General features: G+C 37.3%; 1 protein-coding gene across 1 annotated transcript; it reads right to left on the bottom strand.

The window, feature by feature from the left end:
- Positions 1 to 1827: 1827 nt before the first annotated feature.
- On the bottom strand, positions 1828 to 18157 carry WDCP (WD repeat and coiled coil containing). The gene is made up of 3 exons (XM_079298046.1): positions 15689 to 18157; positions 6854 to 6974; positions 1828 to 3637 (listed from the first exon to the last, which is right to left on the bottom strand). Exons 1-3 carry the CDS (start codon positions 17606 to 17608, stop codon positions 3471 to 3473), a joined length of 2208 nt encoding a protein of 735 aa, XP_079154172.1. The 5' UTR covers positions 17609 to 18157; the 3' UTR covers positions 1828 to 3470.
- Positions 18158 to 24093: the final 5936 nt, after the last annotated feature.

The following is a 24093-nucleotide window of genomic DNA, read 5'->3' as shown; positions in this document are numbered from 1 at the left end:
TGGTGTGGCACTGAGTGTCATCATTCTGCTTCCACTTCTAATTTAAGCTCCTAGTCTTCCTAGCTTTCCTCTGGTTTAGTTGCAGAACACAGACTTCCCTGCTGGGTAACCCTGGACATGAGTTTAACCACTAGGAGACCACTAGTCTCCTTATTCTTCCAGAGGACACTGTCCTTTCTGGTGTCTGTCCTTTCTGCTCATGAAAGAAGGAGTTTAAAAAGGGGGTTGGTGCTTCATGACATTTAGATGATCTGAACAATTCCCCTTTCCTAAACTGATTGATTTTGGCCCTGCAGAATAGCATTTGGGGAGGATGGTGAATGCTTTTCAGTCTATGCTTTTCTCCTTTTCACAGCCTCCTCTCTGCTCAACTTGTTTAGTACAAGCTCTTTCTCCACATGCCTTTATCACTGTTTTTGCAAATATCTTCTGTACAGCTTGTGCTTAATAGAACTGTCATCTTTTATCTCTCTACTACACTGATTCTCCATCTGTTCTCCATCCAAACCAAAGCTGAAAATTTATCCTCTGCTTTGCATGAATCTTTTCAGCACTTCTTCCAGTGCTTTTATTGCTTTCAATTTTAACTTTACAGCCCTGTGATAGACACTAGATAAGTGCAGCACTGTGCTGCTCTCCTTAATCATTACCTGGAAACAAATATTTCTTTATTCAATTGTTGTCCATTTTTTAGTGTATCTATATAATTTAAACACTTGTTTTCAAGCATGTGTACATAATAGCATATTCATAAATGTGGGAACAGTTCTATTCTTTGACATTATACAATTTTAATTGATGTATATTATTTTTTCCTAAGCCTTCCCATAAAATGTTTGGTGTCCAACAGGATAAACTGAAGTGCTTGTTACCAGACTATTTGTTCTGGGTAATGATGGCACTTTCAGGTTGTTGGTATTTCCTGCTTATTTGTTGAATCATACAGTAGGGAAAACGGTGTCACCAAAATATAATAAATCCAGAAATTCATTAACTATCACAGAACTAAAGTTCTTAATTTTACAGCTAGTTACTCTCTGAAACTAATTGTTTTTTCATCTGAAAATTTGTCCTTTTTTAGCTCCATCAAACAGAACCAAGCCAAACTTTGATAGCTGTTCAAAGAATCTCCTTTAATTTCTGATCTCCTCAACATTCAGATTGTTCTATAGAAGAGTAATGCATGAAAAACTAAAATGGTAATATGACAGAAGGACAAGGAAATATCTGGTTTTAAGTTCTGAGGGATCTTTGATGCCTGGATACTTGCTGATCTCTGCTAGTTCAGGTTTTCACCTTCCCAGAGTTCCCCTGTACCATTTTCTGTGTTTCATTAGCTCCAATTTGAGTGGACCAAACTATGGGATTATCACCCACAGAAGACAGAAATAGAAATTTGTGAGAAAAGATTCATTATAGGGTTTTTTGTTTTTTTTCTTTATTTGAGACTAAAATATATCCTCCCATCACTCTAGTTAGTTATAATTAAATTTTATTTTGGTTGGCCATAACTTAAGCATTGTAAATACCCAACATTTATGAGACACCAGGATGTTATTCAAGGGTATTTGCAGGATTAGAAACATCTGCTGCTTTGAAATGTGCTATGTCCTTTGGAAATCTGATCATGTCTCCCCTCACCATGCTGTGTCTGTGAACCTCTGTGTTACTTATTTGATTTCAGTGATTTGTGCTGATTTCAGTGAGGAAAAGCATGACTTCAATTCTTAAAGCAGTAGTAATATAAATACCCATTTGAAGACAATTCTAATGCAAATAAGCAGGAAACCAAATTTACCCAATAACTATAAAGTAACTGATGTGTTTAATGCTTAAAAAGTCTTTTTTTTTTTTTCTGGATCTTTTTCTTACAATCAGGAAAGCTTCTTGAGGCTGCTTAAAGAGATTATTGTGAATAAGATAGTACAGATATCCTCCACTGTATTGCATGCCTGTGGTTGTAGGTGATTTAGGTTGATGCTTCCTTTGTCCCTGAGAGGATACTTGCATGAAGAAGACATTTAATTGAATGAAATGAAACTGTTTACTTATTTCAGGAATTGAAATTGTTGCTTATGAGATTCCTGGCTGCATTGTAATGGTACTAATGCCAAACCTACAAACCCATTAAGGTCCTTCAGAGCATAAATCTAGTGTCTTGATCCAGCCTTTCTATGGGGTGAAGTATTGTAACTGGATTTTAGTATCTGTGCCTTATGAATGGGCTCACCATAGGACACAGGAAGGGAAAAAAGACTCCCCAGGAGTATTAACAACACCCAAAATGCCCAGTAGGAAAAATAACTCCTAGTAGCTTAAGTAAGTGTCCTTCCTTGTCTGTTTCCCTGGCAGTACAGGGTGAAGCAGGCACACCTTTTCAAAATGCCCTTGCACACATGGCTGCTCACTCTGCTTTATCTTTCTCTTTGCATTTCAATGAGGAAACGTTAGGGGTTCATTAAGTTCTTCCCTTATGCCTATTTCTACCACCATAATAGTTTAGTTTCCATGGGTCTGCCTGCTTGCCTCTCACCTGTATTTCTATTGTCTCTTGTCTCTGAGGCTGAACCTCAGTTCACCTGGCTAAATGTGACTGTTTGTGTTCAAACGAGTCCCCCTGCTTGTGTTTGCAGTCAGTGGAAAGGAACAGGCACTTATTTACTTATTTCATAAGGACAGTTCACCACAATCAGTTTTAGAAATCTGTTAGGGCATGAATAATCTGCCATAGAAGTGCTTTTCATTTTTTTTGACTGATCGTGCAGGAGTGTAGATGAAAGGTTCAGTGTACACACCTTCATTTAGCCAAATGAAATTTACATTCAACATCTTTGATCCTCAATTTATCTTGCAAGATTTTTTTCTTTCTCTTCACTGTGCACGTATAAATCTGCATGCTCTGTAAGACACTGACAGGAGATAGTGATGCAGCCTTTTTAGTAATTGAACATATTCATATAAAAATTAGGCATTTCTGAAAATGTTGCAGGTTTCCATGGGATCCAGCTGGAACAGAAAAGAGGCTGAAGCAATTTTCTTTTTTTTTTTTTTTTCCTATCCTGGTTTTCTTTAATTAATATAAAGGCTCTTTAGTTGTATTTTCTTCAGATTTTATGTAGACTGTACACCTGCCCCAGCTAGATTTGTTGTTATTGCATGATTATTAGCATAATGCTGTTCCTTCAAGAACATCCTGACCTCAACCAAAGTAGACAATGGTCTCTCCACTCCAGTCCATGACAACCATTTATAACAGCAGCTGAAGTGAACTTCACTGTAGGTCCAGTCCTTCAGAAGAAATCGCATCCAGCCAACCCCAGGATGTAGCTACAGTGTAACCATGCCACAGATTTTAGTTACAATACATGGAAAGTAGTGACGACAGCTTTCTAGTCTCTCAGTGCCTGAAACCACAGAGTGTCCCTGTATTGTAGGAGAAAAGAAGGTCATTGGGGTTCTTTGTTCAGAAATTATGTCACTCTGCTTGGTGGTCGCATGGGGATGCTTTTTTTGCGGGAGTGACCTCCATAGACTTCTGAACTGTCAGTTCCATCCCTTATGATTATCTCTTGTGTGGCTTTGAATATTAATGGCACAAAGCCGTCCTTGTCTGCAGTGAGCACAATCCAAGAAGAGCCTACAGAAATTAAGCAAGAAAAAGAAAATGAGTGCACTGCTGTGGTTATGTAAATGTAGAAGCACGTTTTTAAAAGTCAGTGAGCACGCAGGCAGAGCAGGGTTTCTTTTTGTGCACTAAAGCCTTATTACACTAATGACATTAAGGTCTGACAATCCATGCTCAACACACCTTTGTGCAAATGCACTGGGGGGCTAAATGAAAGGTCTTGCAAGGTTTGAGGCATTTCATCCATTATATAAATTAAGTTCAAACACAAGGTGCATCTTTGCTAGTTCTGATAAACTATCAGTATTTTCATCTTCTGAAAACTCAGCCAGCCTTTATATGCTGACTTTTGTTTTAATGACATCTACTTCTGCTTAGCTTTTTCACTCATCTGTCTAGCCAAATGACGAAGAGATTATAAAAACTGGAAAAGTTGCCAACAGAAATGATTGTGCTGTACTTGTTCTGGTAGGGAATAGGGGTCTCCAACTCATTACTGTCAAACCAAGATTGTTTCATATGTTTTCTAATTCATATAGCAGATAGAAGAAAGTTGCACCTTGAAGGTGATTTACAAAAGTTGATTTACAAAAGCTGCTACAGTAAAATTTCTTGTCTTTTAATTATTTATTGAATCTTCTCCTAAAGAGAATGAACAAAATGTGTATGACGTTTTTAATCCTTTTTCTTCTGAAGGAAAAAAAAAAAAAGAGAGACAAGACTTAAAAAAGTAAAAGACTACAAAACCATTTAGGTTCTCTTTCTGTATTGCATAGAAGTTGAAAATAAACCTGCCCTCACTTTGTTTTTACTTTTCTTAGCAAAATAGCTTAAAAATGAAGCTATAATTATTTTCTTTAGTGATTCATCTGTCTTTCTTCTTGGCTGGATATTGCAGTTCTCATAGAAAAGAGTGGATTCTCTTCTTTTTCTTTCAATTTGACAATTTACGGAAAAAAGAATCTGATAACTTAAAAGCATTGGGGGATCCTTTATATGGCACACTTTTCCTTAGAGCATGTGATTTTGTCATTATTGAGCAGGGGCATTAGCTGGGATATGAGGGAAAAGAAGCCCTGATAGGTTCTGTGTTGGGATTTTAGATTTTGGATATAAAACTGTTTTTGAAATGGAATGTGAAAAAAGGAACTGTAGAAAATCCAAATGAACCATTCTTATTTTTTGTCACTCATAACAAAGCATGCTCCTGGAGAAGGTAAGTCTCCCCTTCTTTAACTACTAACAAAGCACTTTTCCAGGCTGGTTGTATGTTGTCATGTCACCTGTTACATCATAAGAAGATTGTCTTTCCAAACCATGAATCTTTAATCTTCTGCTCTTAATACTTTCTTTCTAAATCTGAACAGACTTCAGATTCTGTGAGCAGTGGGCTTGAAAGTGGAAATTCTATGGTCCAAATGGATATTCCATTGTTCCTCAAATTGATGAAGCAAACTTTTGTGTCACACTCTTGGGCCTTATTTTCATCCACTGAAATGCTGCAAATGTTCAGTGTTATTGATAACACTTCCTTGGAAGCATATCTCACAGGATATTTCTATGGAAAAGCTGTGTGCAGAGTATAGTACCCTTTTACTGTGAACAATTATGATGATGCCAAAAAGAGACTCCTGTGTGCTGCTACCAGGGCACTACATGACAGACTAAATTTAGCACAGGTAATGGTATTACAGTCCTGGGTTTAAAGTGCAAACAATGAGACCGAGCTCATTGCTCCTTTAACTCCAATGATTCTAACAGCATTGCAGTGGGCATGAATTTTTGATTTACAGTTGTGAAGCTTTTCCCTCCAATCTATTAATGCTTAAGTGTTTACTCATAGTAAAAAATGCTAGGCTATCATTATAGTACAAGCATGCTCTTCATTACATAGCCTTTAATTATACAGTATTAAAGGGTGGGAGTGATATTTTTAAATTTTGCATTTAATATTTATGTCTTATGTCAAAATAAACTTTTAGGAATATAAGTAAGTGTCATCTAGAACTGAATAAAGAGCTACCCAACTGCTTCTTCTCCAAAGAAGCAACTTCTTCTTCTCAAAATTATAATTCTGCAGGATTTTGGTTTAGGAATTTTAGAAAGATTCTTGTTTTAGTTTTCATTTTGCTGTAAGTGTACAGACTTAATATCAGAAAATCCGAGCAGAAAGAGGGACAGCTTAGAATGATTCTAAGACATTATCTTTTTGATATTTATGAAGTCTAATACATGAGTAAATTGAGGAGAGGTGTTCTGCTAATTAAATATTCAACTTGTCTAAAGAGCTGAAAAAAGGTTTTCTCAGTCCCCTGGTTTATAATGGGCATTTCTTTCCAAAATCAAGAGCTGGAAATACAGGCCAAAAAATGGGCTTCTCCTTGCCTTGCAGTGCTGCACCATGTTGCTGCAGAAGCCTGCTGTGAAATAGCTCAGGTCTCAACAGCAGGTAGAGATTTTTCATATATACTTCCATTGCACTGCACAGTCAAGGAGGATTCCTGACAAAAATATGGAACCTGCATATCCTTGTCTTCTGGAACAACCTCAGAAAGAGGATCATAGCAATCTGTCGTGAGAGAAGCCATCAGAAGCATTATAGAGAAATGGCTAAGAAATGGCAGTGTGTGTGTTGCTGAGAAGGTGTCACACAGGAACAGACAGGGACAGGGCAATTCAGAGGCTGGTCTGTGGCCAGGGTTCCCCTTGTGGCATCTGTCCCTATGAGTTAATCAGTGCTGGGTGGTAAAAATTGGAGATTGGCAAATAGTAACATTGAGCTTCATTTTTTATCTTACATTAAAATAATCCTAAATGCTACTTGACATATAAATATATAATCTTCTGAGAGTGAATTTTTCTCCATCCTATACTCTGTTGTCAGGCTGAGACATGCTAGTAAAGATGGGTAAGCAAAATGCCAAAAGATTTCAGGAAAGCAATTCTACTTCCAGGTAACATAGTGTACTGATTATTTTCTCAGCTTTCCTTTGCAGAGGTACCTAACATATTTTTCTGCTAATAGGTAGTTTTGCAGTTTACTTAGCATTTAAATTATTTCAAGACACTGCTGTGTTTCAGATAAGGGAAAACACATACTTGCAAAAAAAAAAAAAAAATTAGTTGACTCAGTTTACTAAAGTCTAGGGTAATTATTCTATCCCAAATGCCTCTTTTATACTAAAAATCTCAGGTGAAACCGGATAGCAGAAATAAAAAAGAACATACCATGTTTCATTTCAATAACAGGCAGATCAAACAGCTGCTGGACTAAACTCAGATGGATCTTGCCATCACAGAGGAGAACATCTTTTGTTTCTTCAGTAACTGATCCATTTGAAAAGCTTTTCTTCATATGCATGTAAGCAAAAGAAAAGATCTTGTTAATGGCTTAGACATTGAGCCTGAGTTCTTATAACCATTACTCTGCTCTTGCTCCTTTCAGTTCTTTACTCATTTTGCCTTTTATTTGTCTGTCTTTCCTACAGTTCATAGATGACATGATTATGCAGGACCATTCTAAGCACAATTTTATACTCCCATGTGAGGAGGATGAAAATGTCTCTTTGGTTTTTGGTCTGTGAGCTTCTGCAGCTCCAAGCTGCCTCAGCCCTGTGTGTGTTTTATCCTGGGGTGGGCATCTGTGTATCTGTTGGGCCTCCCTGCCTGAAGCCAGTTAGGGGAAGGAAATGTATCATACCTGAAATAATGTTCCAGATGCTGCCAGAGTAAATGAGTACTCTGCTCAGTTTCAGCTGTATGTGTGGGTGGGTTTGAAAGCCATTGGGCAGCTATTCCACTCTGGTAAAATAACCTCAGGGTTATTTTGGCACAGGGAGCTTTGCAGAGAGCCTGGACGTATCAGCAGTCTGTTTGAAAAGCTGTCACAGCAAGGTAGCTTGGGAATCCTGTGACTTGCTTTGAGAGAAAGAAAATGTATAGATTTACAGCCTTGGAATTTGCTATGATACTGAAAGGACACACTTGAATATAAAGGTGGCTTGTTTGTGCTTCATAAAATTTAGGTGCCCCTGAGAATCAATGTGTTTCTGTTTCATCTTTCTGGTTACTGCAAGGTGCACGGAAAAAAATAGTTGAGCTACTATGGTAATGGAGTGCATATATATTTTAATTTCCATTTTCCTATCTGCTATAATTTAAAATTCCTTTTAACATTGAAAATTTTCCAATGACTCCATGTTGTTATGAAATAGATATGAAATAGATATGAAAGGACATTTTCCTCTAAATAATATTGCTATACTTTGTCCTGTGAATTTTGTTTTGTTTGTTCCATGTTTTCTCCCTATGTAGTTCCATGTGCTATGTTTTGCTTTATTTCCCTTTCTTTGGCATCTTTATGTTTGCAATACCTCCAGGTTTTATGTATTTGTTATGAATAAACAGTCTATTTACCCAATTTCATAGACCCCTCTGTTTCATGCATTCAAAAGTGATCCAAGGTAATATTTCAGAATGTGTTGACAGGATCTCATCTATCCCAACTCCTGTTCTAGTCCTACTCTGCCTGTGTCTACTTCACACCCTTGAATTTTTCTTGCCAACATAAAACTTACAGTTGAATGAATTCTCAACTGCATCTTCTATTTGTGTGCACAGTAATCTGACCTTTGACTAAATAAATGTCTCTTGTAATGCTTGTCTTCATTTCTAATTGTGCTGTCTTTTGACAGTTGCTCTCTGTGAATGTGCTTTTTTGCTGTGTAACAACCTTTCTAAATCAATCCCTTTCACTTTTCTGTTCACAGTATCTGTGCTGTCATGCAACCTCATTGAATTCTGTAAATCAGAATGTCTGCTGACTGTTGCAAATGTCTTTTCCCCTAGACTGCTACAAATTGCTTATGCAGATAGTCAATGGCTGATCGTTATTAATTTATTTATTATGATTGATTTTGTACATAAGAACCATAAAAAATATCTTTCCATTAAAAATATGAACTTTCCAACTTTCAGAGGTCTTCTCATCTTTTTTCCACATTTAAAATGACCAGAAATTTGGTGCATAAATAATAAAGGACATCCCTAAAGAATGCATCAAGGAAGTATAATTTCCTTAGTCATAAGCCTATAGCAACTTTTTGTTACAGCTGTAACTATATAAGAGAATTTCTTTGTAATTTTTAGGTATTTCCAAGTTATATAATACTATATTCTATTGAACCTAAACACACCTGAAACCCAATGGTCTGGATATTCAGCAGGGAGTGTGTGCTTTGCATAGGCATTGCAAAGGTGATCTTTGCCTGTGCAGGTATTTGTGCAAAGCTTTGTCATTGCTGCAGATTGTGGACTAGCACATTTAACAACTATTTCATTTTCCAGAGTGCAGGTTGAAATAGTAGAGTTTATTCAAACTGGAGCTTCATGAATTAAAGAAAAAAATGGACTGTAAATGAGACAGGCTTATTGTCTTGAACAAAGTGGTCCATTTTCACATAAATAGGTTCAACTCAAGAATTATCAGAAAATAATCTAGCTCCATCTCTCTTGACTTGAAATCAGTTGAATGGAAATGTATATTCAAGATGGCTTTGTTATAGTTTGTATCCTATATAGCATTGCACATTATTATTAGAACAGCCATTGGAAGTGGAAGCCATTTTTGGAACCCATACACAAAACTGCACAACACCTATTTTTTATCCTAAGCAGTTTTTCAAGTACAGACCTGAAAGATCTAGTCTTGGTTGTTTGTCTCTCATTGCTTGTCAGTGTTCATATGAGCTATTTTCTCTGTCATATGCTTTTGTTTATAATGATAAAACAACTCATTTTATACATTTATTTTTTACTTTTTTACAAATTCTGTCAGATCAAGAATCTTTTTCTGTTATAATCTTCTAATTATGTAGCCTTTTTGTTTAATACTTAGTTTAAGTGATGATAATGTGCCTTCTCTTGGAGGAATGTGTTCACACACATCCTAACACAGATTAACTGATTTAAACCTGTATCTTCTTGTGAGGCAGGTAACTCTTAGTATCCCCTTTTTATAGATGATCATACCATTACACAGGGAGTTTAAGAGACATAGTCAAGGTCATGGAAGGAATTTGTGACAGAGTTAGAGGTACATCTAAAAGCTTGCCTTGGTACTTCTCACTTTCATGCCTTAACCAAAGACAATTTTCTAGCCAAATTTAGATTCAATGCACTTCTTCCCAAAATCCATGTCTGTTTTTGCTATGTTGTTATTTATCTCCAGTAGGAATCAGAGGACTTGAAATTCCCAGATTAAAATCCCTTGTGTTTGTTGCTTTATCCTAGAATAAAGTTTATTGGTAGACAACGAACCGTTGTTAATGTTAATCACAGAAGAAACAAATATGCTTCCACATATATTAGTGTGTATTTTCAGATTAAGTTTCTTTAGTCAGCTTCCTATAGTATGTCAAATCCAACTCTCCTTCAAGAAAAAACAGGCAAAAAGCAACAGTCAGTTTGATAATTGTTTTCCTTCACCCATGTCAGCCTGCCCAGATCAGATTTTATGGCCTATAAAGGGTGTTCTGGGCAGCAGCCAGCCCATCACAGCAGTGCCAAACTGTCTTTCAAAACTCACGTTTTGGATTGCAAATATTTATGAGAAAAAAATAATTTACTAAGGCAAAAGGATTCCTGGATGAGATGTTATATATTTCATGTATGTCTGCAAAGTAAATGAACATGCCTTCTCTCCCTTTTTTTGAACTCCACTGAGCAGTCAGCTGGAGCTGGTTCTGCCTCTTGACCTTTTCTTCATTTGTCTTGTATTTCCTAATGCACTGCCTCCGCTCCCCTGCATGCTGAAATCATCTTAATGAACTTAAATTCAACAACTGATGAAACAGCAAAGCAAATGAGAATGTGCTACCAACCAGAATTGTTTTTACTGACACTGGGTTAGCAACCAGTCGAAGTTTCAATGTGTCTTTCTTGCCCATGAATGTCTAGGAATGTAAAGTGTTTTTCAGGTGAGACCTGCCAGCTGTATATGCCCAGTGCTCATTACCTGCTGAAGGATGTGCTTCACTGATGTGCCCACACATTGTCTTTGTTCTTTTCATTACAGTATTGTATTTTGGATTCACAGTCATCTTGCAGTCACTAAGCATGTGCAAAAGCAGAAATTTCATCTCTTAATCCTGGAATATATTACTATGCACTTTATATTAGTTCATTTAGTTAATTTCAATTTTTTAAAAAATTCTAAATGTTAAATAATAGTCATCAATTTACAGGTGTGAAATTCTGATCCTTTACTGAAAATATTACTGACTTCATGTCATATGCACATTTTATAAGCATAACTCAGCAGATCTTTAATGAAACTTTTAGATGAGCCTGAAAATCCATCACTAGAAAATCCACTAGTAATTTTTTTTCATTTTCGTCTATATTACTGTAGCTATTACAATCTCTTTGGAGCTAATTCCTTAACCATTTTATTTTTCTTCTATTAATACCTATTCTCTGCTGTTGAACAAATAATTTCCCCTATGGCATGATTTCAAGTACTGTACTGAATTACAGGTGGTTTAAATATTCTTCATCCCCTTTATTTTAATAATCTGTTATTTTATAAGGGAAAGGTATCACCTTACTACATGCATTGTACAGTGAATAGTGCTGTAGTTGCCTAGGATTCTGTTTTCATCCTTTTAAACCCTTGATTTTAACTGTGTTGTGCTCCACTGGTGATTTCAGGTTTGATACCTTAGTACCCATTAGTCAGCTTGCTTTTACCTTGCTCCCATATTCATTGTGCAGGATGAGAAAAAGTTAGTAGATTAGCTAGATGTGGGGGTTCTGTCCCAGAAGACAATGAAAAGACATTTAAATAGCTAAGCAAGAGAGCATTATAGAGGAAGGGAAATTTAGATTTACATTCTCATTGTGCCTGGTGCAGCATTGCCACAGGTAGTGTTCATGTGACAGCTTGCACTGCTCCCCTTCCCTGTCATCATTTCTACTGTTACTCTGATTCCTGCCTGGTTTTAGGTAGATTCTGTTTTTATTGTGGTGGAGATATTGATATCTTTCCTTTCCTTCCCCTTATGTGGGACATTCCAATTGCAACCTTAATTAACCTGGCAGAGGACCATAAGCCTGTAAAATGTTTACGCAGGAAGAGATCTGAGGTGCTCAGAGGTGCTTAAATCCCAGCCCAGTTTGCATTTATAGGGCACATCAGCATTCCAGGTGACATGATGCTGGGATTTCTCTCCTCCTGGCTCTCTGTTAACAGTTCTGCAACTACTGTTTCAGGTGTACTGTCATCTAAGATATACCTTTTGTGCTTGTGCTTCCACAATCTTTATGTATGATCTTTACTTCTTTGTGCAGTATGAAAACTTGGTGCTTTTTTTGACATTGCATGTTCCTTTCCTTTTGCACCTGCATATCCAACAAACAAATCATCTGCTCTAATAAAAGGAATTGTGTCTCCTCTACAAACCCTGCTTGTCTGCTATTGATCAGTTTCAGAACACTGTTGACAGAATTTGTTCATAACAAATTCCTCAACCTTTGCTCAAAATGTTATCCATGCATTAATCACACTTCCTCTTGACTACTGCAGGTCTTTCTTTTACAGTCATCCTAAATCTTTTCTTTCTAAATTTCAGGATAGCTGACTAGTTTCTTACTCCAGGGAGCAGTCATATCAGCTTCCTCTTCCATCATTTTCATGACCTACTTTCTATTGCTCAACCCAAGTCAAAATTGCCCTTTGGATTTCTGAAGGGTTCATGGTCTTATTACAGCTCATCATTTCAGCCTGGTCTTCACTCATTTTACTGTGCCCCCCCTTATATTCCCTTTCTTTAAGTAATGTATTTCTATCAGAGCTTTACTGCCATATATTTGGATCTTTTCTGTTCATCTCCCAGATATGTGTTAAAAAAAGAAGTTTATTTTGTAGCTGACCTTTGTAGCTGTAGTAAATTGTATCAAGATACTATAAAAGTAAAAATTGACTTGTGTACAATTATTGGTGAGTGCTAAGAAAAGAAAATCGTTGTGACTAATTGCTGAAAAGATATTATTTCCTGTTTAATTATGCAATATGTGCTCTCATATATAAACTTTTGACATCATACTGCTTGTGAAGAAAATGTAGGCATTTAAAGATATTCTTCAGATTAAGATGAATCTTATTCCTCCTGGAGAGGTTTGCCTAAATGCCTTTAATTTGTGTTCCAGATTGGCTTTATTTTCACTGTAATTAGATTTTGAATGAGACTGCTTTAAATATTCTGCAGCTGTTTCTTTTCTGGGGGAAAAGGATGATAAAAGTATCTTTTTGCAAAATGAAACAGAAAAAAATATGTGACAGATCTTTTTTTTTTTTTTTTTTTTTTTTTTTTTTAAATAATATCTTCTTATTGCATTTGTCTGTCTGCCCTCCCACATTCCCCTGAATCACAAGCCTGTACGTGATGAAAGAGAAATAATATTTGCTTTTCAGGGTTGAATGATCAAGTTACCTCTGGTGGCTGAATGCTATTACAAAAGTGATAGTGCAGTGACATTTCCAAAGTGTGAATGATCATGGTTTTCTTCTATGGCTATGGGCTACAAAGAATACAAATTCTGGTAGCACTGCATAGATGTGACTTCAGAGGAGTTACAGGCAGGCTTGCACTAACAGGATAAACAAAGGTTTTGAAGGCTGTTAAATGAGCAGACAGTATGAATTATTAAGTAATAAATGTTTTGGGTTTTTTAGTTTTCTAAGCAGAACACAAAGTACATATAAATATGTCAATAACTCTTCTGTGCAACAGTATTCATAATTGCTTGTTAATTATTGCTATATTTTTATCTCTTATGTTTGAAACTTTATTTTTTTTTTTTATGCATAAATATGGTTATGCAGTTCTAATCATTATATTTTTTAGTACAATAGATTTCTCGATCAAGACAGCCTCTGCTGGGGATTATAGAGATATTTAAGAGCACATGCACTTGGCACAAAGAGCTGGAAGATAATGGCCATATTATTGACTGGACTGCAGTGCTCCTAAAGCTGAGAATGTTTTCCACTGGCTGATATTTATATCATAAGGCAATAAAGCTGTTTCCTGACTTTTTGCTCCGTGAACAGAGTCTGGCTGGAACCCACAGCCCAGCTGGTCTCTGAGCTCACAGTGCACTAAACAACTCCTGAAGGAGGAACAAGGTTCAGATGTCTGAATATAAACTAATCAAAACAACTATTTCACTGAAAATTATTAGCTGCCTATGAAGCAAATATTTCCCTGTCTGTCTGCAGACCTTTCTGCTGAGTTTATTTTTCATTATTTTTTGGCACCCTGTTAGATTTCAGAAGAGGAGCTGAACTGTACAAGGCATTAGTCGAGACTTCTCCAGGAAAGCTGTGTGTGGGAAGGCATTAGTGGCACTTTTTCTGAGTCATTGTAATGCTAGCAGTGCTTGCTGCTGGCTTAATGTGAAACTAACCTGTTTTAATAAAGAAATATTTCTTTCTAAACATAGTTTTTCTAGCAGTATTTTAGAAGCACTTAATTTTTTGGTTGTTCTTTCCAAAGAAAAATAACAGGTTAACTAATTCTTACTTCTTGTGCAAGCACGTGCACAGTAGCTTCAGATCTTAGATTAATGTTATGTGTCACAAATAAAACTTCTCTTGGGAAAGGTTAATCCAATTGAATCTTAGAAATAGGGCTGCTTGCTAAATAAATAAGTTGATTTATGTTAAGAAATCAAAATTAATTTGAACATTCTGGAGAACAGAAGGACTTGTTTCTTGGCCAATAAAATCCTAAATTATTTTAAATAGACGTGCTGCTTTTTCACCAGAATTTGTATCATGTGTTCAAGTTAAATTATTCACTAATTCAGATCGAAAGCTTTGCTTTTTTTTCAGAGAACTCAACACAGCAGAATCTGTTTAAATGCCAAGTAAACGATTGCTAGAAAGTAATGACCATGATTGAATTGAGTCACCATTCCCTTAACGAGTGTTTAAAGAGGGGTACTTAGATGTCTATATGGATTCCTTTAAAGTTAAAGGAAGTAAAATTTGCTTCAGCATCATCATAATACAGTGTATTATTTTTACATAATGCTGCTTATGTTGCAGTAGATAAGAATGCACTTATAACTGGCATCTACACCCTGAAAGGGACACCAGTTTTATCACTGCCATCAACATGGTCAAAAATCTGATCAGTATAATGTTATTATTATATATTCCTGTGAATAATATTTAAAACAATAAAAATAATTACCCAACCTACATTCCTTAGCTGAAATTCTTATTGAAGCCAGGAGAAAATTTGCCAAAACAAGGTAGATAGGAGCATGATGGTTTGAAATTTTTATATTTGTTTAATGAAATCATAATTACATATTGATGGATTGGAAAGGCTTTTTTTGTTTGAAGGGTTTGGGGTTTTTTTCACAAAATTTAAAATGGTTATGTGTTTTACAAATTGAGTACATCTTTTTTTGAGTAATTAGTATTTTGAAAAATAGTGTTGAGAAACCAAAGTAGAAATAATTGAAATTCATGTCATGTCCATTTAAATTTTCCATAAATTGAGATTCAATAGTTTGTTTCAGTCTTCCTGTGAGTCTGGCTGTCTTCAAACTATGGATTTGAGCTCCAGTTTAAATTTATTACATTTCTGATGAGCTGCTGTAGTCCCCATTCATCATCATATCTCTGCACTAAACTAAAATATAAGTCTTTTGTAGATTAACAACTCTGGCTCTGTTCTCTCTGACAGAGGCACACAAAATCAACTAGTGTCCAGGACAATTGTGCATCATCAAAGAACAGACAAATCTCCCATGTTTAAGTTACCTCTAAACTATGTTAAATATCCTTTAAACTACCCACATCATCCTGAATTATTATTCCAATGACAGATTATAATTCCATTTTAAATTAGGCTTGATGCCAAACCTAGGTTACCTTTCTTACAGGTTGATAAGAATAAACTTCATCCTCTTGATTTAAAGCTAAATAAATTCAAGATTGTTTAAAAATTCAGTTCCTATCCCAGTATTTCTAGGGTGACAGAATGTTACCTGGTAAGTGACATGCACGACAGGCGGTTCCTGGGAGCATGGGTAGGCGAAGGATATCCTCCTCCCGTTCCTAGCGAAGTCCGTGATTTCGGAAAGACTCAGCTGTAACTCGTTGAAACTGCCACAAAGTCTCTCCAGATTTCTAGATATGTGACTCATTCCCCTTTCACTTGGCAAATTGTTGTTTTTAGGAGAATTCGATGTTTCTTGGATGACATTGAACTGCACTTTAGGGGATGTTGGTCTGCTGGAAATCCTGCTAGGTGATCCAAAACCACGAAGAGACACTGAGCGATTCATAGGTTCAGCATCCAATGTTTCCAAGGCCACCGAGGAGTCACCCGGGAGCCTTTTTTCATCCAGGTCACTCACACTTGATGAAGAGCTCTGCTCATAACTAGGGCTCTTTACTTCTTCAATGAGTCTTCTCCTGCCACTAGGAGACTGAATAACTGTACTTCTTGGTATTAATAACTCCTTGATTTGAGGTGGGTCTTCTGTGGCAAGATTCTCAAAGAATTTTCTTTTTCCAGGTATATTAACAGAGGATTCAAAGTTATAAAACATATTCTGCTTAGTCTCAGGCAATGCTGAAGAATTTTCATCCAGCATCAATTCTTTGACCATAAGACGCATTACATACCTGTCTGAACTTGAAGATGGAATAAGATTAGGCTCAGGGAACCTCTGCTTGCCAATCAGAATCAATAAGAGTTTATCTGTTAAAAAGCATAGGCCCTTTGGTCTTTCATTTTTTTCCAGCTGGATTTGTTGAATGTGAGGCATGCAGGAAGAGGTTACTGAATACACCAGAACAATATTAGTAGTATTAGAGGCTACTGCCACAATCTGAGCTCTAAAGTCAAAAGCCATTATATCAGGAACCAGAATACCTGGGATGGTGACTTTTCTGGTGGTCGTTACCTTCCTCTCAAAAGTCACCAAGATCAAGTGAGAAGAATCTTGACCGTTTGCTGCTGCAGAGTCCTTGTGTTTCAGAGTAAGGAGAGGACTGGGATCTGACCGACGGTGGTTTGCAAGTATATGGGTCAAATCCACAGGACCTGATGAAGAAGAGGCAACTGAATCAACACCTGATCTATCTGAATCTATGGACTTTCTTCTTGTGTCCATGGAGTATTCCTCATCACCAAGAACCAAAGCAGACTGTGAAATTAAAGAACCAGCTTCTGTACCAGAGGGCACATCAAATGCAATGCCTGCATTGAAACCACAGATATTATCTAAAGGAAGCTCAGTAGCTACAGCAATTTGGAAATCCAGGGTGGCTTCTATAGCGCAGATATAACCTCCCACATCAAAAACTGGGCAAAAGGAGCAGATATTTAGAGTTTTCTGAGCATTATCCCAAATGTAGGAGTGCAGAGCACTGCCTATAGCAACTACTAAACGATTGCCATCCTTAGTCCAGCAAGCACAGTGGATGAGTCCGCTGCTTTTGATCTCTGCCTTAACCCGCGTGTTGCCAGTGCGAACGGCATGCAAGACTGAAGCATCTCGTTTTGTAAGCACAGCCAAGACCTCCTTCTTTGGATGCCAGACACAGCCCTGAGAAAGCAGTGGAAATGGTTCACCAACCTCACAAGTCTGAGAAATCAAGGGCTTTTTCTTCTCTGCAGTGCTGTAGACCAGCTGCCAAATGCTTACATGCTTTTTGTGCTGAATAGCAAGCAGAGCTGGGGTGTCTGTAGAGCAACATGGCCCCCAGTAAAGTCCATGCACATGTTCAAATTGACCAACAATGCTTGAGTCTCCAAACTTCAGCTCTCCATTTTGATAGTATAGAGTGGTCAGTATCACTTGCTTCCCATCTGTCCAGGCAATTCCATGCACTGGGTGGATAGCTTGATATAAAGCATTGAGACCGGTTCGTAGCAGCTTTGCCTTTCCCAGATCCATCTTGTAGGCTTTCTTTCTAATGGTGATTGTTCTAAAGTAGAGAATCCATGGAATTCACTTGCAGATCACCATGAGAAATTTTTTTTTTCCTGTGTCTCCTTCCCTTCCTTTCCAGCATCAAGCTGCTATTTTCTGCTAATAATCCAAGAGTCTATATTGTGAACTCCTTCTCAGTAGGCCTGCAGCTGCTCTTCTAAGTATAAATCCATGTCAAAGCTGCTTTGGCTATGTCTTTTCCTGGGAGGAGTTATCATCTTCATGTGATTGCTAACAAGGTTTAACCAATTACTGTGCGTTTTTGTAGAAGGCTATTTTTAACTCTTCAGGGCTGGGAATATATTTAAAAATAGCACTAATACCTTGACCTTCAGTGAATGAAGGTCTTTACCAAAGAGAGAGATCATACACTGGTAAGCCTAAGTATTAAGCTACAGCCTGAAATAATGACCTGACACTTCTTTCAGCCAGCCTTTGAAGGATGAAAGAAGATTTAAACATAACTCAGAACTGTACAAGGCAAATTGCAATCTGTGATGGACAGCATCTTTCAAAGAGACAAGATCTGAAATGGCTATGAAAGGAAAGTAGAAAAGGAAAATCCTGCTCTGTTCTGTTAGTAGTTACCAGAGAATGAAGGAAGGTGAGATTTAAAAAAAAACAAACACCCAAACTAAAAAGCCCCAAGTACATAGTCTAGAAGTAAAGAGAGCTGATTAGTGATTAGTGTTCATTTTACTAGCCACAAATATTCTTTTTTGTCTTCCTAGCCACCTGTATCTGAGCACTGTTCTCTTACTATACAGACAGAATGCAGAGAGGAATCCAAAAATTTCCTGTTTCTCCTAACCCTGCATTTTCCACAATATGTAACATAACATCATGCAAGATCCTTGAGCTGTCAAAGACCCAAAAGCCCCCCAACTAATAAACTGCTGTAGCACAGTGGGGCCATGGGAGGATACAGCAGTTTGGGTGGCTGTGTTGTTTCAGGCCCAGAGCTGGGCCAGGTGGACTGCCTTGGGTGTCTCCATCCTTTCCTCCTCAGCACAGGCTTCTCTGGGGTTAGCTTGGGCAGAGTGTGCATATGGCTGAGCATAAATAGTCAGAGTGGGATTAATTAGTTGAGATATAAGCAACCATTACTATTTTCATTGCCCCTGGATATCTCAGACAGCCCCACTGAGCTGGCAGGTACAAAATAGGACTTAGAGAAGAGTAATGCCATTCTGGGGTAGCAGCTGGCAAAAGAGATCATCCTCAGGTAGTCCCTGGACTGCTAAGATGGCTTTAGAAGTTTATAAGCAGGTAACTGAATCCCATCCTCAGCATCTTTCTGTAATTCTTGTTTTGCCAGTGTCTTGTGTCTCTTGATTTTTAAATTAACAAAAAGTGAATAAATTTAAGCTGGGCAAAGGTTTACAAGCTATCAATGTAATCACTGTGGTTAAAGATATAAGACTTAACATACACATTCTGCATCTTTAGCTCATTTATACATTATATATTTGTATATTTCCACCTGAAGAAAATAAATGTCTTGTTGAAGGCAGTTTGGACCTCTGTTAAGAATTTTTAATACCCTTTTTCCAGGTGTATTTACTGAGGATTATCACCATGAAAGAACTCCCAAATCATTGTAATTATATCATGTTCTCCTTCACAACTACCTTTTTTTTTCTTTTGTGAATTATTTCATGAATATTGCATTCAAAAGAAAAACTTATTTATATTCTTCAAGAACAAGCCATCAAGGATGACTAGAATATGTAAAAATTAAAAAGCTAAATATGCAAGTCTTGTATGCAAGACTTGTAAATTCTTTGGTCTCTGTCTGTGCTTGTGGTGAAACCATATTTTCCCATGAATTTACCTTACCCTTTGTGGCACAGATGCCATTTTGCCATACCTATTTCACTAGGAGTTCTGATGACTTCCTTCAAGTTGGAGCAGGATTATTGGGTTTTTATATTAGTGAAAGTTTCTTACCCATAGTAGTTATAATGAATAGATTGCATTAAAATACAATCCCAGCAGCTCCATACATTGACAGAGTCTGTATAATATATATTTATTTTATTTTAAAATAATGGTGTTTCACTGCTTTGTTGTCTTCTGGGTGTATTTTGCTGAAACTGATTAAGCTATTCTTTGGCACAGCATCTCATCCATATTCTGCACCACTGTGCTTTAAATATCCTAACAAAACTGTGTCGCAGCTGGATTCCAGCAACCTAAAATATGGTTTGGATGCAGAAATTCTGCCTCAGTGTGACTGAAATGCTTGGATTTTTGCTAGGGATAATGTGTATTCTGCTAGCTATGCTGACATCTTGAGAACATGGACTGACTGCTTGTGTGGAAGACTGGACTTTATTTATTGTTTGTTTGGTTTTTTTGAAATTTCATCATCTCGTAAAGCATTTGCTCTTCAGCAGTGTCTGTGGCATTATCAGAGGGTAATACAAGGCTGAATGGGTGAGGTTTGCCAGTAAGTTTGCCAGGATCACTCTCAATTTTGGAATTCAGGTCATCTCACAAACACTGAAGTATTGAAAAATATTTGCAACAGAGCATGAGATTTTCATGTATCTCTGAAGGCTTTAGGAAATAGGACTTCATCTGAAGTCACACTTATGACACACATGCTTCATCTGAAGCATACTTATTTCTAATTAATTTTCTGAGATATACAGATACAAAGATGGCAACATCCACAAAGTTCCACTGGCATCGTACTGAGCTGAGCATTCAAGTAAGCATGAATTTGATGTGGCCTTTTCAAAACTCTCTAAGGCTCAGTACCATGAGCTCCTGGAAATCTGTAGGGTTTAGACACACTGTGAGCTCTCCTCTGTAGCAATTGAATTGGAACCTCAGACTCCTTTTGAGATAACACTGAGAATCTCAAGGAGAATTTCCACTCATGATTCTGGTGGGAGGCAATAATGCGGGCAAGGAACTTCTGTGAGAACAGAATCCTCTGGTACCACCATAAACACTATAAATGAAAAAATTCATTTGAGCTAAGGTTATCTTTCAGATTGTATCTTTAAAAAATTGTAAATAATGGAAGGCTTGATAATGAATTTGAACTAGTTATACTGGGGATCAAAGAAGGCACTAAGTGAATAAAACAAACATTGAGCTTCGGTTAGGCACAACCTCATTTTTAATAAACAGGATAAAAAAGCGTGGAAAAATACAAGTTCCCTTCATTCAGTTAGCATATTTTTCTGGAAAAATAAATTCTCCATCAACTTGGCATGTACAGATCTCTGTGTAAAAAAAAAGGCTGGTAATTGAAAACTGCTCTGGAAATGCCACAGTTAGACATCTGAGACACTTCTGCAAGCAACCACAGTCCTTACACCTACAATGAGCTAGATTCTAAACTATTAGCATCTTTGTGCCTCTGATTAACTCTGGTGTAACTGAGATCAGAATGTCACCTGTGACTTAAACAAGGTGTTTCAGCTGCTGGCACCTTGGCTGGCTCTCTCCTGGGGAGTAATTCTGTGCCAGTCTGTCTTGGGAGGAGATGGTTTCAGAAGTTGTATGTAAAGTCCAAAATTGAACACAGAGTTGCATATAGCTGCCAGTTGTTAGACATGAGTTCCCATGGTTCATTATAAGATTTGGAAAATTAATCAGACTTCATCATTGCAGAGGGTGAGCTGCCTTTTCTTACAACACTGATTTATATTGATGTTTTTCTACATTGCTCTACTTGCTGTTCAGAGAAACAGTGAATACTTCTTGTGTCCAAATGGATCAGAGTTAATGAGTTCCAGGTTCTTAAATATATTTACCTGTCTATTTCTTATCCAGTGGGAGATTGGTATCTAAATATCTCTCTGGATCCGAGTTCAATGCCTTGCTGGAAAAGCTGAATTTCAGACTTCATTTTCTCCTTTACTCATGTTAAAATAACTCTCCCAGGCTAAATCGTGCTTCAAGTTAATTAAATTGATGTTAATATTCCTGGTGACTTCAGAGGAAGAGAGATCCAGCTCAATATGTAATAAAAATGCAAGAGTAATAATTTTTCTAGTACTATTTTAACTCGACTTCATGAAATGTCTAATACTTTGTGGTATTTTTGCTTCAAAAGTATGTCTGTTTAAAGCTCCTTACCATGAATTCACCAATTTAAGTAGATGTGTCATTTACTTCAACACTTTTGAGAAGCTTGAGTATTTATTTACGCAATAAATGCATACTAAATGTCTTTATTCTTTCACACTGACATTTCTATGCCTTGAGATCTGATTTTAAAAAGTAGTTATCTGTCATAAGCTAACTTGAACAGAATGTAAAAATTATGCACAGTTAATAAAGAAACAAAATACGTAATCTGTCAGAGCAGATCCACTGATCTTGTAAGTCAGTGCTGCTCTGACAGGGATGTGTCTGTGTGCTCTTCCTCCTCCCAGAATAGGATTTTACTCACCAGCTACACAATTCTGTACGTATGCCATGTAAAGTGGGAAATACTCTAATTTTTACATAAATATATTTAAGAAATTGCAAAGAAGTTTGGTTAATTAAAAAAAAACTACAAATGCAAATTACCGTGTGAAGGCAAGCCCCTCATCTTTTCTATGTGGGCTACATTCAAACTAAGAAGACTTCAGGCAGGGAAGTCATCACTCCTTTCTAAGGCTGTTTTTTTAAATATGTGCAGACCCTTGGTGTTACCATTCTGGAGCAACATCCTGGGCCAGGCTGTTTTGATCTGTCATCTGTAAATAGAGGCACCTAACATGGGGACACATGATGGACAAGACACTGCTAAAGCAAGATAAAAGTTTTGCCTCTTCTTGTAGAAGTTTATAAGTTTATAAATTCTGTGAGCTCATTTCCACCCCCAGGGATATGCTGCTAGATGGCAGCTCTCCAGTTGTCATATAACTGACTGCAGTGACCTCTCTGACACTGGACCTTGGGTTCTCTGAAATCCCCCTGGGTCTCGGGGAAGGCACCAGAGATGCTCCATCACATCATTCCAGCTGGAGCTGTCCATGACTTGCAGGAGAGTTGTGAACAGCTTTCTTGGTGTTTGTGGCTCTTGGAACTCCCTCTCCTCTGTAACAGAAAGGCAGATATGCAATTCTAACGTAGAAATCCAGCACATCTGGGGGACTAGAGTTGGCAAAGCAGTTGTTAATCACCCAAGCCTTCCCTTGTGTGGTTTAGAGTGAGACTCTAGCAATTCACTGGAGTGGAGAGAAGAGAACCAACTCTTTTCTGAAGGCCACTTAATTCTCACTCTCAAGGGCTTAATGTTTTTCCGGTCTTCATGATGTTAAAGCAAAAGTGGAGAGCAATTAGGAAGGAAAGCAAACATGGTCACAGAAAATGAAACTCATTCCTCATTTAATTGTAGGTGTGGGATTCATCCCACAAATTAGTATTTTTGCACTGAAGTAAATAGGTATAGCCACCTACATGAAGCCAAGCTCCCATTAGGCAACAGCATGGAGCCTCAGCTCTCTGACATATCTCTGCACATGCACACTACAGTTGTCTAAGTCAGACTCTGCTTCCTGATTCACTTAAAAGTCAGTGGTGAGAAATAGATACTTTTAGGGCATGATTCATTCCATCCTAGAGTACCTAAAATAGATGAAGAACTCTTGCTTTATGAGTCTCAGTACTCAGATAGGAAATGGGTAATGGTTGCGTAGTCATTACCTGCATGTCTGTTCTAACTAGAACACTTATCAATGAGCAGCCCACCAACAGATCTTTCTAGAGTTACATGATTCCTGCCCACATATTTCCCCCTGCTGAATGCCCTCTCTGTCTCAAACCACTGTTTTTTTACTTAATGCTCCCATATGTACATGCCAGTCCCTTGTGCACGCTTTATAAAGCAATCAGGTTTTCAATAGAAACTCCAGTACTTATGTTACAAAAATTATACTGGGCAGAAGAGCATGAAATGTTATTTGGGATATATTTCTGTCCTGGCAAATAGAGGGAATGAATGATCTAATAGGTCTTTCCATCTGTAAGTCAACATTCAGCTTCAAAATTATGACAGTCTTTTTCTTCATAGGCATTAAATGTGTTTGTTTTTGAAGATGTCTCTTCTCAGTACCTACTTTTTTTACATTATGATGTCAATTTATACCCTTGAAGTGATATTTTTATAATTCCCATAAGACACATTAGATAACTTAGGAGCTTCTTGCCTGGCTAAATGCTCTTTGCCACAGTGTGCATACTCAGTTAGATCACTCTCAATTGAAAACCCATAGAGACTTGAAGAACAAAGGTTAGTAATACTTTTAGCAGATTTATATTTGTCCCAGCTTGGTAAGTTGAAACGGTCACTAAACTCTGTCAGCTCTGGGAAAAGAATTTATTATTGTAAAGGAGCTCAGGACAGCATGAGCTGGACATGATCCTGTATCCAAACTGGTTGGTTGACAATGCAGAGTCAACAGAGTCAAACTCTTAGCAACACCTGTTTAGGAAAG

Source organism: Erithacus rubecula, assembly GCF_903797595.1.
Source record: "Erithacus rubecula genome assembly, chromosome: 2".
NCBI lineage: Eukaryota > Metazoa > Chordata > Aves > Passeriformes > Muscicapidae > Erithacus > Erithacus rubecula.
Note: the sequence above shows the minus strand (reverse complement) of the source record. Positions and strands in the feature narration are given on the sequence as shown.

Coding starts and splice junctions, on each gene's coding strand:
- WDCP (XM_079298046.1), bottom strand. CDS start 17,608: ATGGATCTGGGAAAGGCAAAGCTGCTACGAACCGGTCTCAATGCTTTA. Junction 6,975..15,688: donor TCGTGCATGTCACTTACCAG/GTAACATTCTGT, acceptor ATGCATATGAAG/AAAAGCTTTTCAAATGGATC. Junction 3,638..6,853: donor TGTTATTGAAATGAAACATG/GTATGTTCTTTT, acceptor TAATTTCTGTAG/GCTCTTCTTGGATTGTGCTC.